This window comes from Vicugna pacos, chromosome 10 (genome assembly GCF_048564905.1).
Source record: "Vicugna pacos chromosome 10, VicPac4, whole genome shotgun sequence".
Lineage (NCBI taxonomy): Eukaryota > Metazoa > Chordata > Mammalia > Artiodactyla > Camelidae > Vicugna > Vicugna pacos.
In genome coordinates this window covers 6,750,001-6,764,919 of record NC_132996.1, presented here as the reverse complement: position 1 = coordinate 6,764,919, position 14,919 = coordinate 6,750,001, and the positions used below count along the sequence as shown (strand labels likewise).

The following is a 14,919-nucleotide window of genomic DNA, read 5'->3' as shown; positions in this document are numbered from 1 at the left end:
ATCCACAAAGGAAACAGAAGATGTGTAAATTGAGAGAAACTTATCTACCTGGAAGGGAAGCGATGACCACCAAAGGAAGAGTTCCAGCAAGAAATGGTTACTTTGTCAGTGGCCCCAGATGCATGTGAACCATGGTGAGGGCTGGACGTATTCATCTGGTTCGATAGGTAAAAAGTTTTGGTGACACTAGCTATAGGAATTTCAGTGGAAGGGGATGTTAGAAAAATCATTTTTTCAAGTCTTTATAAAAGCTGACTTAACTCCTGTTAGACTAATCTCATTTCTTTCCCATCGTTTCTTTGAGGAAAGTAATTTGATTTACTCATTTGATTTGGAAAAAAGAAAAAAAATCCCGTCACACATGCAATGGCCATTAGTGACTCAGAAGGTATTTTGCGCCCTACACTGGAAATTGACACAACATTCTAAACTGACTACAACTCAAAAAAAAAAAAAAGATATTCTGGGATGCTTAAAGGCATACAACCAGGCAAAGGACTGTTCCAGTCTTCTGATACTGATGATACACTGGCTAACCAAGACCAAGAAGAAAGATATGGTTAAAAATGTCAAAGCATTGACCTGAATAGATTTTCTTTTTCTTTCTTTTTTTTTTTTACCAAATAGAAGAATCAAGAATAAGTATATAAAAAGGAAATACTGCCCCCAAACCTCTCTGTCACATCAACTCTGCTACAATGTATTAATATACAGGACGGAGATATTGAAAGATGAAATTGGACTGGGGATAAACACTTATTCAATTTCCAAACCCTATCCGGACTTTCAGGACCTTCCTTGATCAGCCTGTAACATATGCCTCTACATTTATTTTCTGCCATTCTCCCCAATATAAATTTATTGTCAGTTTTTTTTAATACTGGAAACCCCTAGGAGGCCAGTACTTATTGTAGTAGTGTTTGAGAAACCATATGCACAAGTGTATTTTCTCAATCAGCAGCTATTAAAAGTTTTAATTACGATGCTGTAGGGGAAGATATGATAACATATTTTATGTTATTAAGGGACCCTCACACTTGAAAAGATTGAGAACCATGCTTAGGCTGCTCTCATTCATATTTACCAAATCTGTCTCATAATTTCCTTTTTATTACACCACCAGCCACACTATTCTTTCTATCCGGAATGCTTCCTCTTCTTATCATGATTTATCAAAGCCTCATTCTTCTTTCATGGTATACTTTAACTGACACCTTGTCTCTGAAGCCTTCTCTTGTCCCTGAAACCAAAAATGTTCTTCTGGCCCCCTTTTTTAAAAAAATATCTGCATCTAATGTCACTTTCACATACCCCTACAGTTGACCCATGAACAACACGGGTTTGAACCGCATGAGTCCACTCACACAGAGTTTTTTTCAGCACTACAGCACTACATGATCTGCAGTTGCTTGACTGGGTGACTCTGCTGATGCAGACCTGGGCTGACTGTAGAGTTACGAATGGATTCCTGACTGCTCAGAGGGTCGATGCTCCCAGCTCCTGAGTTTTACTAGGGTCAACTGTATAGCTGTGTATCTCATCTATTCCCTTGGATTGAATGTTCCTTAACAGAAGGAACATTTCTTGGTCTTTTTTCAAATTTAGCAAATACTGTGTTGCTTTAAGCTTCAAATAAGAAAATACTACCCACTGAAGTTACAGTTAAAAGTCAATGTAAAACCCTTCATCCATAGATGCAACATGTTGGATGCAATGTGTCCTAAGAGATCATTTATAAATGTACCGTCCTGAGGCTAAAGCATCTTGCAAGTCCCCTTGTATAGAAACAAAGATATCTCTGAAATATTATGGGAAAGATGTCAGATAAGCTACAATTGCTGTAACAGGTCTAAGATAGGAGAAGAGCATAGACAAAGATGAAATGAGAAAGCCCCGACCAGGCTACGGTAATCCTCTTGGGGACCTGCAGATGCACACTTTGGGGCCCTCGTGCATGCTGTCACCTTGGTTATGATTATCATTCTGCATCTAACCTTTTTTATTTTCTCTGAGAAATGTTAAAATTATCCTTCTCTTGGCAAACTTAAAGAGCTTTGGTTTATTTGGATAAACATATGTAATCTACAGATTTTAGGTCTTAAACCCTTATTATGTACGGTGTTTTAACCTCAAAACTCTACAGGTCTGCTATTCAAATGAGCTAAACCAGATAATGTATGACCTTGTGAAGAAGTGTCCCTATTTAGTTTAGGACCATCACTTCTTTCCCCAGATGTTTGAGGCAGATTTCTCTCCATCAAGGCCTCAGAGGGCCTGAAATCTGCATCTGATCTTAAGCTGACTTCCAACTACACTCTCCTACTGTGAAAGAATGGCCTGATCTATCATGTTTTTCTAGCAGTATCTTTTTTTTTTTTTGCACTATAAATAAGTAAGCCGACATCCTGGCTATTAGTAAGCTTCATTTAACAAAGTCCGTCTTTCACAGACCAATAATGTGAGTGAATGGATAAAATAAGGTTCTCTTATGTGCAAAACTAATGCCCAGATGCTAGGATGTGCTGCACCAAAATCCGTTCACATCATGAACCCAGCCTTCTGGCTTCTCTTTCTAACACGACTGTTTAATTGTTAGGTCTTGCACCCAGGAAGTATGCAACAGACATTTGTTGAGTGAATCAAGGGAATAAAAACTACTCTGAATATTTGTAATAACTTATGGTGAAAGAGAACATGCAAACAAATACATGTATGTTCATGTATGACTGAAGCATTACACTGTACACCAGCAACTGACACAACATTGCACACTGACTATAAACTTCAATAAAAAATACACATGCAGGAAAAAAACCTACTCTGGTTTATAGTCAACTAAAAGTCTCTGAGTAGGTAATGATATCAGGTTACTTTATACACACATGTCCCTCTAGATCCTTTCACAGAGGTCAATACAGTCACTCTGGTCCATTGACCCTTTTCATTATTCATTCTGTTAGAGTTACTCCTAGAATTCAGACCATGAAAATATGGTTTAAAAGACTGTGGGCCACACCATACTTCGATAATCTTAGCACTTCCCTTATTACACAGTTAGTGAAAACAGTACGTGTAGTTCTGGTAAAGCTGTCATTCTTGTTCACTTACACAAACTACACTCTGCAATATTAAAAAAAAGTTGCCACCAAACACCACGTAAAAATTTGCTGTCACTCTTTTCGAGGGTGTGTGTGGGTCAAAAATCTAGACAGATAATAGTGTTTCAGCTTAAGAAGCTCACTTAGCATTTTTCCAAACTTCCATAAATTATTTTTTAAACTGTAACTGGTTATTTCCTAACTTTGCCAACTGATAGTAGAATCTTTTTAAACAATAGAGAATGTACGAAATGCAAGCAAAAGAAATATGAACCAACTCAACAAAAATCAAAGAAACAACCTTTTCCAAATAATAGAAAAACAGAAAAATTTTACATATGTAAACACTCATATTTTTAAATAGAAAAAGGTCATCAATGCTACTGTAATATTTTAATTTAATAAAGATCTATCAAATTTGCTAACCACTTTACAGTAACTTAAAAAAAAATTCAGAACTTTTACAAAGGAAAAAATATTACCTGCCCAAGGCCTTTCAGCAAGAGTGAAGCTAATTAAGAACATGGGCATTTTGATTTTTCTATAAAATTACTTTAACTTCATTAGAATAGTGAAATTTATTAACTTATCTCTACATGTATTTTTAAAAGATTAAAGAAACTGGAATCTATTTTTCTTTCTGTCTCATGTAAACTTGGATTTTCAATAACAATTCATCTATTGTACTTCAAACCTTTCAGGCAGAATAATAACTGAGAAATAATATTAAGGCAAATTGGGAAATGAATTCTCTTTTAAAAAGACTATTAAATTTTCTTAAAGACTAAAATGACATAAGATGTTTAATTCTTGATCAGATATTGGAAAAAATAAACTGGTCTAAAGGAGTATGAGGGTATTATCGGTGTAAAGAGAACGTAATTTTTAAAAATGTCCTATTTCTAATTACGAGATTAATGTCTCCGCAAGTTACTGCTGCCCACCCATGTATCCTCTTGGCTTTGCAGCCTTAGGTTTGGCCAGGTAAGAACTGCATTCCTGTAATCCTTTCAGTCACCTGGTTGCTATGGAGCTGTGCTGAAAGGAAAAATAGCTTATAAAGTGGCTGAAATCCTTTCCTGATGATATAATCCAAGCCTCACTGTCTGGGTATAAATCAGAGAAAATAGCAGTGGCGGTTTCTCTATGTCCAAATTATTTGTTCATTTATGTTTAGGAATTTTATTTCTTAATTGACTTTAGATACCCTGCTATATACCCTGAACATGCATTCAGTTTTGCTTTCAACCGTTTGAGGTTGGTTAAATTAGAATCTGGAATGTACTAGACATTTTTAAGAAGATGGTCAATTTGTCTTTTTCTGAACCACTCTGTTATCGGTGGTTGAACACATAAGCGTACGCTGTTCCTCAACTGTTTCAAGTGTGTAATTCTTATTTCATCAACAAGACTCAAAATGTTAGCTATTTTTTTTGTATTTCCGTAGTACACAGTAGGGTCCTAGACAAGTAACAGATAATACAGGGTCCTAGATAAATATTCTGAACTGCTGAAATATATCTTGTTTACACTATATTTAATTTATTGCACAGACTTGTTTTATATATTCACTAGAATAAAACCACAGTAAAGTGATCATTGCATGCTATTATATACAAATTATTATTACCTGGCAGTGATTTAGACCACTTGACTACTGAAAGGAGTTGCCTCTCGCAGAGCTGATTCAGACTGGTCAGCAAGGAACTGGAGGTGTCAGGTTTGGTGTTGTCATGTCCCGCATAGACCACGTCTGGTTCAATGCTCATGAGCAGGTTAATTAGTGGGGGGACCAACTGTAAGTCTTGATTTGGTGAAAAAGTGATTCTCTGGCTTTCATTTGGAATGCTCACCGGCTGTGGGAGAGCAACAGCATCCAGGGCTCTCATAACTCTAACTTTATTAAACTTTTTAAACTTTCGACCTACAGAGAAAAAAAAAAAAAAGACGACGAAAAGAAGGTCATTTAAACACATACTGACTAAATATTTCAGCAGAGAATTATTTTCTTAAGTCTTAAAATTGTAGCATTGCAGGTTTTAGCATCAATCTAATAAAATCAGACCAAATAAGTGAAAATGTTAGGTCTCCGACTTGGATTAAAGAATGAATTAACATAGGTATTCACTGGGGTAGGGGTGTGGGTAATTACACCAGATGCAATGCAGGGTTACGGAGCTTTGCAGCAACATGTAGAGAACACAAATGGCTTTTAGGAGAGACTAAGCTCTGTACTTGTCAATATACTGACAGGATTGCTTTCCTAAAGCTAATGCTACCGACTACATTAATTAAAACACAGTCTTTAGTAGATGTTGAATTTTCTTCGGTAAGGTAGCAGGATATAAGATTAACATACAGAAATCAGTTGCATTTCTTAACACTAACAATGAAATATCAGAAAAAGAAAGTAAAGAAAAAAATTCCTTTTAAAATTGCATTAAAAACAATAAAATACTTAGGAATAAATCTAACCAAGGGGATGAAAGACTTACATACAGAGAACTACAAACCACTGATTAAGTCAATTAGAGATGGCTTAAAGAAAATGGAAAGATATCCCATGCTCTTGGATTCAAGAATCCAAAATTGTCAGAATGGCCATGCTACCCAAAGCAATATACAGATTTAATGTGAATCCTATCAAATTACCCATGACATTTTTCACAGAACTAGAACAAATAATCCTAAAATTTATATGGAATCACGAAAGACCCAGAATTGCCAAAGAAATACTGAAGAAAAAAACCAAATAACCCTTCCAGACTTCAGACAATACTACAGAGCTACAGTAATCAAAACAGCGTGGTACTGGCACAAAAATAGACATAGACAGCAGAATAAGCAGGAACAGAATAGAGAGCCCAGAAATAAACCTACAGACGTACAGTCAATTAATCTTTGACAAAAAAGGCAAGCATATAAAATGGAGAAAAGACAGTCTCTTCAGCAAGTGGTGTGGGATAACTGGACAGCAGTATATAAAACAATGAAGTTAGAATATTCCCTCACACCATGCACAACAATAAACTTAAAATAGCTTAAATATAAGACAAGACATGATAAATCTACTAGAAGATAACATAGGCAAAACATTTTCTGACATAAATCTTATGTCTCATAGAGCAATGTTCTCCTAGAGCAATCTACCCAGGCAATAGAAATAAAAGCAAAAATAAACAAATGGGACCTAATTAAACTTATAAGCTTTTGCACAGCAAAGGAAACCATAAGCAAAATAAAAAAGACAACCTATGGAATGGGAGAAGATACTTGAAAAAGATGAGACTGACAAGAGCTTAATTTCCAAAGTATATAAACACTGCATACAACTTAAAAACCAAAAAACCCAAACAACCCAATCCAAAAATAGGCAGAAGACCTAAACAAGCAATTCTCCAGTGAAGACATACAAATGGCCAATAGGCACGTGAAAAAATGCTCAATATCACTAATTATCAGAGAAAGGCAAATCAAAACTACAATGAGGTATCGCATTACACCAATCAGAATGGCCATCATTCAAAAGTCCACAAATGATGAATGCTGGAGAGGGTGTGGAGAAAAGGGAACCCTCCTACACTGTTGGTGGGAATGAAATTTGGTGCAGCCATTATGGAAAACATTATATGGAAATACCTAAAAAACTAAAAATAGTCTTACCACATGATACAGCAACCCCACTCCTGGGCATCTATCTGGAAGGAACTTTAATTCAAAAAGATACATGCACCCAAATGCTCATGGCAACACTATACACAACAGCCAAGACATGGGAACAACCTAAATGTCCATTTATATATTTATACAATGGAATACTACTCAGCCATAAAAAGAATAAAGTAATGCCATTTGCAGCAACATGGATAGACCTTGAGATCATCATTCTTTTGGAGTAAGCCAGAGGAGAAAGAAAAATACCATATGGTATCACTCATATGTGGAATCTAAAAAAAAAGAAGAAGAAAAAAGAGGACACTAATGAACTCATCTACAAAACAGACAGACTCGCAAACATAGTAAACAATCTTATGGTTACCAGGGGAAAGAGGGTGGGAAGGGATAAATTTGGGAGTTTGAGATTTGAAAATGTTAACCACTATATATAAAAATAGATAAAAAACAAATTTCTTCTGTATAGTACAAGGAACTATATTAGTTTCTAGTAATAACGTTTAATGAAAAAGAATATGAAAATGAATATATGTATATATATATGCACAACTGGGACACTATACTGTACATCAGAAATTGATAATTTGTAACTGATTATATACTTCAATTAAAAGAAGAGAATCTGTTAAAAGATAAGCATCTACATATGCAACTCCCACAAAATCTTATACACAATTACAGTGGACTCATGATCATGTGAAATTCTTGAAATCAATACATGGACTACTATGAAATCTAAGGATCCAAAATTAAAAATCCCATTTCTAAACTAAGGGTGGGTAGCATTTATATCCTGTGCTGGTCAGGGCACATCTGTATTTCTGGACAATCTAGAGAATTTCTACTTTGCTGAATTGTGATGTGTTAGGAAGGAAAACAGTCAGACAGTGAGATGAGTAAAAATCTGCCTCACAAGGAGTGTTTGAAAGAGATCCTAATCACCAAAACCCAAGCAAATAAACAAACACAGGCTTCTACAGTCATATATGTTCAAGCAATAGTGTATTAGAAAAATTACAGTGATAGCCTTACCTTACTTGGGACTGTGCCACAGAACCTCTAATATACTGTATGGATGATAAATCTCTAAAGAGAATAATATTAGTATCTAGTGTTTTCCAAGAATATCTGGCCTTTTGATGAAAAACCTGATAGTATCTCATGGAATTAACAGTTTGGAAAACACTACTTTAGAATATTTTTCTCTATGAGGTTTGCATATGGGATCAAGTTTGTGAAAATTTAAGAGGACATCTAACTGGAGAAGATTATCTTTGCAGTCAGTTTACCATACTGGTGCCCCTATACCCTGCCTTCTCTTCTGTTACAATGCATGACCTGCCTGTGCTGCTATCATTTCAGCATGAAATCTTATTCCTTCTCACCTATTCAAGGACTCTCCTCTGAAGTTATTTGCCCTCTTGTCCACATCCTCTAATGGTCCCTCTCATGCAAAATCCACCCCACTCGCTCCTTTTCTTCTCCTCCCATTTTCTCTTAAACCCATTCCAGTCAGGTTTTTCTTCTCCCTACTCCAGTAAAATTGTTCTTGGCAAGCACACTAATGCTTTTCACTGGTCAAAACACAATAGTCAATACTCACTACTTAACTTAATCAAACCATCAATGGTACTTGACACAACTGATCATTTCCTTCTTCCTGTAACACTCTATTCTCTTGGCTTCCACATACCTCACCCTTGTGGCCACCTCTTTAGTCTCTCTGGCTTGTGCTCAACATCTTCTTAACTCCTAATCTTGGAGTTTCAGAGCTCAGTCCTCAGACTTCTCTTATATAGCTACTCTCTTTTTAGGTGTTTGCATCTACTCTTATATCTTTAATTTCATGTTGATATGGAATGTTTACAATTTTATAACTCTTGCCTCAACTTCTTCTGAGAACTCTAGACTCAACTATCTAGCTGTCTAGTCAGTATCACCACTTACATGTCCAATAACTCCCCCCAAAACATAATATGTTTAGAGCAAAACTTTGATGCACTCGCCCCCAAACTTCAGCTTCCATTTTTTCAACTCCATTTACACACTTGCTTTGGACAAAAACGCTGGTATCATCCTTGATACCTCACTTATTCTCTCACTTCATATCTAATTCATCAGCAAATCTTGGTGGATTACCATGAAAGTGTAACCTGAATCCAGTCATTTCTCCCCATTTCCACTGCTCCCGCCATCGCTGAAGCCGCCATCATGAGAGCTATACTACTGCAGCATGTGCCGGCTGGTCTCCCAGCTTTCACCTTTGTGCCTCCACAGTCTATTCTCTACCTGGCTGAATGAGCCTTTAAAACTGCAGTCAGATTATTTCACTCCTTGCTCAATACTCTCAGTGACTTCTCATCCTACTTAGAAAAAAATCCAAATTTTCTTAAATCAATCAGCTGTTGACGTGTACTCATGTTGTTTCCATGTCTTGGCTATTGCAAATACTGTTGCCGTGAACATTTGGAATGCATGTATCTTTTCAAATTAGAGTTTTTGCCTTCTGACAAGAGGATAATATTAAAAATATACAAACAGCTCATACTACTCAATATCAAAAAACCAAACAACCCAATCAAAACATGGGGAAAAGACCTACATACACATTTCTCCAAAGAAGACACACAGATCACCAATAGGCACATGAAAAGATGCTCAGCATTGCTAGTTATTAGAGAAATGCAAATCGAAATCACAATGAGGCGTATCACCTCACACCTATCAGAATGGCCATCATCAAAAGGTCTACAAATAATAAATGCTGGGGAGGGGGTGGAGAAAAGGGAACCCTCCTACCCTGTTGGTGGGAATGTAAATTGGTGAAGACACTATGGAGAACAGTATGGAAGTTATTTAAAAAACTGAAAATAGAGTTATCATATGATCCAGCAATGTCACTCCTGGGCATATATTCAGAGGGAAACTTAATTCAAAAAGGCACATGTACCTCAATGCTCATAGCAGTACTATTTATAATAGCCAAGATATGGAAGCAACCTAAGTGTCCATTTACAGATGACTGCATAAAGAAGATGTGGTGTATACACACAATGGAATATTACTCAGCTATAAAAGAAAAATGAAATAATGCCATTTGCAGCAACATGGATGAACCTAGAGACTTATACTAAATGAAATTAGACAGAAAGACAAATATCATATGATATCACTTAGTCATGGAATCTAAAACAATGATCAAATAAACTTATTTACAAAACAGAAACATACTCACAGACAGAAAACAAACTATGGAGGGAGGGTATAGCTCAGTGATAGAGTGCATGTTTAGCATGCACGAGGTCATGAGTTCAATCCCTAGTACCTCCCTTAAATAATAAACACACAAAAAAAACCCTAATTACTCCCTCCACAAAACAAAACAAATCAAACTATGGTTACCAAAGGGGAAAGGGGAGGTGGGGAGGGATAAATTAGGAGTCTGGGATTTATACTACTGTATATAAAACAGATAAACAACAAAGACCTACTGTCTAGCACAGAGAACTATATTCAGTATAATAACCTATAATCAAAAAGAATATGAAAAATAATACATATATAAGTGAATCACTTTACTGTACACCTGAAACCAAAACAACGTTGTAAGTCAACTACAGTTGAATAAAAAATTTTAAAAATTTCAACAAATATAGAGAAAATATTGCCTCAAATGAGCAACTGTTAGATAACCAGGAGAATTCTCAGAAAAAAATGATACATGCCAGAACATAGTAGACTATCATTGTTAAGGTGTAGAGGAAAAAAGTCAACTCCAAATCTTATAACCAGCAAAATTTTTACTCAGAAACAAAGCTGAAATAAAGGTATTTTTGTGGAAAAAAAACGAGTTTAACAAATTCCCACAGAAGGAACTTATAAAAAATTTATTTCAAAAATAAGGAAACTGAATGAAGAACTGAATTGGGAAAAAAATTGTGCAAACAAACAGGTAAACATGGAAGAAAATCTATTAGACTGAATAAAATAATAATGACTATTATTTCTAGATTGTGTTCTGAAATGAGTGCAGTTCCCTTTGCTGTGGCCTCTTTTTTTGCTGCTTGTTTTCATTTCTTATATTGAGCGGAGGACAAAATGTTCGTGTGATGGTACAGGACTTGCTGCATAGAAGGAAAGGAAGAATATTACGTTGGATACTGAAATGTAAGGTATACGGCGGTCAGAAAGCTTTCTAAGAATTAAGTGGGGAAATAGAGGGTAAAGATCAGCAGACAATTAAGTAATGGTGCAAATCCTTTGATATTATGAGGATCGTAACACACATCATTATAGTCTGGGTGGACTTACAGGCAACCATCCCAATCATAGCTGTGAAACATGATGTCTAGACACATGTTACTACTTTGGATACATAAAGGATGCTGCTGCTGGAACCAGCCCACTGGGACTAGGCTCTCACAACCCCTTATAGCACTGATCTAACTTGCTTTTCCTTTTTCAGCATCCACCTCTACTTCTCATATCAAAATACTTCAAAAATGCTAGATAATAGGAAATATAAAATTAAAATATGTATTTACCAAACAAGTATATTAGAGTTGAGTTTTTTAAAGAGTAAATGCCTCCATCTTTCAAACAAGTCAGACTACAAATGGACAATCATTATATCCCTCAATCTTGACTTTTTACTGAGTCTAGAGAATACAAATACTGACAGATATAACTGAACACTTTGGGCTAGAAGTCATAAAAGCAGGCCCCACAAATTCCCATAAAACTTTAAGCAAAGAAGTGAGAATGAACCCGCTAAGGAACATTTTGATCAAGTGTGCATGGGGTGGTGTTTAGGGTGAACAAGCAGGCAGTGACCAGAGTACAGTATTTAGCTACAGGTTTCAGTGCAGTGAAGCGAAGGAACAGTGGGAGAGGTACTGTCGCTGAGGGGCGCTGATTCAAAGACCAGGGTTTGGGTGAAAAAGGAGATGCTCTTAAGAGGGAGACTGTGAGAGTCTAAAGAGGTAGATGGCAGGCATTACCCACAGCAAATCCTGCCTTTGTTGGTGCAAATGATATTATTTTTTATAGTCTATGCCCATTAAATGCATAGAGTAGGCTTCTATACTTCCCAAAAAGGTACTGTTCAGTGTCCCAAATTCAAGAATTATGGAATTCTTCAGGAAAGAAATTGAGGTTTTGTTGGCTTCAAGTGTAGAATGAGGGAAAAAAAAGAGGAAAAAAACCCCATTTTACCATACAATTTGTACACTGCAGCCCAGGAAGTTATTCTCTTTGCATAGAGAATGAGGCCAATCTAGGTGTAGGAGGTAAGAGAGAAACTGGCTTTCTAACATAACCTTTTAAAATTTGAGGATAAGGCTCTTGACCAAAAAAGACAAAATAAAACAAAACAAATCTATAAAACATAGTCTCCAGTTTAAAAAATATCAGCAAACATAACTACGCATTTAATCACTCCCTTACGTAGAAAGCCACTTGTTTTTGAAAGAGCTGATTACCTTTATAATAGTTGAGCATTTTTACCACAAATGCAAAATCCAGAGGTGAATTCATTTCAGAAAATTTTTTTTGTGAGTCATTACACAAAAATGTTTTCTAAAGGAAAGAAGTTAGAAGCAGAACCATCCTTCAGAGTCTGTCTCTCCTACTTAGTACTGTACAGCAATGAACAAAATGTAAAAGTTCACTGTGACCTAGTGAAGGTAAGGGAAGTGAGTCATTTAAAACAAGAATCATATTCAACTTAGAGACCCAACAACTCAAACCGAATTCTCATAAGCACAACATAGCTGCTGAAGAAAATGAGAACAGTTTGCAAATCAATGTCATGACATGACAAAAACATCAATATCTCTAATCTCTGACAGTCTACCATAAGATTTTATTAACTCCTAAAAGTTTTCCAATGTTTTCTTTTTTAAATTGAGATATAATTGACATGAAACATTATACTAGTTTTAGATGTACCACATAATGGTTCAATATTTGTGTATATTGTGAAATGATCACTGCAATAAATCTAGTTACTACCCGTCCCACACATAGTTACTAGTATTTCTTTTTTGTGATGAGAACTTTTAAGAGCCACTGTCTTAGCATCTTTAACATAGACAATATAGTAGTATCAGCCATCATTACCATGCTGTACATCTCCATGACTTGTTTTATAACCTAAAGTTTGTACCTTTTGGACATCTTTACTCATTTCACCCTCCTCTATCCTCTGCCTCTGGCAACCAGCAATACGTTTTCTGTATCTTTGAGTTAACTTTTTTTTTTTAGATTCCACAGTTTTCCAAAGAAGACATACAGATGGCCATGAAAAGATGCTCAACATCACTAATATCAGAGAACTGCAAATCAAAATTACAATGAGATAATAATACCTCACACCTAGCAGGATGGCTATCATCAAAAGGACAAGAAAGTGTTGGTGAGAATGTGCAGAAAAGGGAAACCTCATGCACTGTTTGTAGAAATGTAAACTGGTGTACCCACTATGGAAGATAGAGGTTCCTCGAAACAATTAAAAACAGAAGCACCATAAGATCCAGCAATGCCACTTCTGGGTATTTATCCCAATAAAATTAAAATACTAACTCAAAAAGATACATGCACCCCTATGTTCACTGCAGCATTATTTAAAATAGTCAATGTTCTCTTTAGTTTCATCTTTTGTTATTCATGCTGTGACGCCTCCTAACCAGCTGGGAGGTGAATGGGGACAGAAGTGGAGCTTCTGAGGCTCGGAGGAGAAAGTGGCAGCCACCTGGCAGACAGAACTAGGAGAAGCTGGCACAGGGGGTCCATGCGATCCCCAATCCTAGATGTGAGCCAGCAGGGGCAGGCTGGGACTGGCTGCTGAAGATCAGTGATGAGCCTGGGGAGAGATATCAAAACCAGACAAAGACACTACCAAAAAAGAAAATTACAGACCAATATCACTGATGAACATAGATGCAAAAATCCTCAACAAAATATTAGCAAACAGAATCCAACAACACAAAAAAGATTATACTCTGTAATCAACTTGAGTTCATCCCAAGGACACAACGATGGTTCAATATATGCAAATCAATCAACGTGATACACCAAGTCAACAAGAGAAAGGACAAAAATCACATGATCATCTCAATGGCTGCAGAAAAAGTGCCTGATAAAATTCAACACCCATTTATGATAAAAATTCTAACCAAACTGGGTATAGAGGGAACATATCTCAACATAATAAAAGCTATTTATGACAATCTTATAGGCAGCATAATACTCAATGGTGAAAAGTTGAAAGGCTTCCCGCTAAAATGCAGAACAAGACAAGGATGCCCACTCTCACCACTTCTACTCAATGTAGTATTAGAAGGCCTAGCCACAGCAATAAGACAAGTAAAATAAATAAAAGGGATCCAGATTGGAAGGGAAGAGGTAAAATTGTCACTATATGCAGATGACATTATACTCTACAGAGAAGATCCTAAACACTCTACACAAAAAATACTAGAACTGATAAATGAATTCAGCAAGGTAGCAGGATACAAGATCAACATACAGAAATCTGTTGCATTCCTTGTACTACCAAGAAAATACCAGTACGAGAAAGAAAAAAAAAATCCTGTTTAAAATTGTATCAAAAAATAAAACCTAGGCATAAACCTGACCACAGAGGTGAATGACTTGTATGCTGAGAACTTTGATAAAGGAAAACACTGATAAGGGAAATTGAAGATTCAAAGAGTGGAAATATATCCCATGTTCCTGGATTGGAAGAATTAATACTGTTGAAATGGCCACACTACCCAAATAAATCTTTAGGGACAATCTACGTGGACAATGATAACTACCTACTTGTATTTCTGCCTGTTTCTCATTCTAATCTCTGGAGCTGGGTTCATTTGGTTCTAAATTCAGCTCTGCCCAATAATGGAACCAATTATGCCCTTAAGCAGAAGAAATATAAGGAAACTGCAGTCAATTACAACAGCAGTGCGGTCTTGCTGCTGGCCCAGCTCTGATGCTACTTTAGTCTGTGTCCCTGGAATGGAATCCTCTCCTTTCATCCCAGTTCTGAGTCCTCCCTTAAGTTCTCTTCTTGTTACTTCGTTTCTTACTGAGCATCTGTCTTATTGCTGGCTGGGAACCACATCTTTCCTCTGAATGAACCCCAGCT

General features: G+C 36.3%; 1 protein-coding gene across 1 annotated transcript in view; it reads right to left on the bottom strand.

The window, feature by feature from the left end:
- Positions 1-14,919, bottom strand: part of PGR (progesterone receptor) — a 73,072-nt gene that overhangs the window by 17,916 nt on the left and 40,237 nt on the right. The window contains exon 4 of the mRNA XM_072970759.1: positions 4,729-5,022. Coding sequence (XP_072826860.1) covers positions 4,729-5,022 — 294 coding nt within the window. The remainder of the gene's footprint in view (positions 1-4,728; positions 5,023-14,919) is intronic.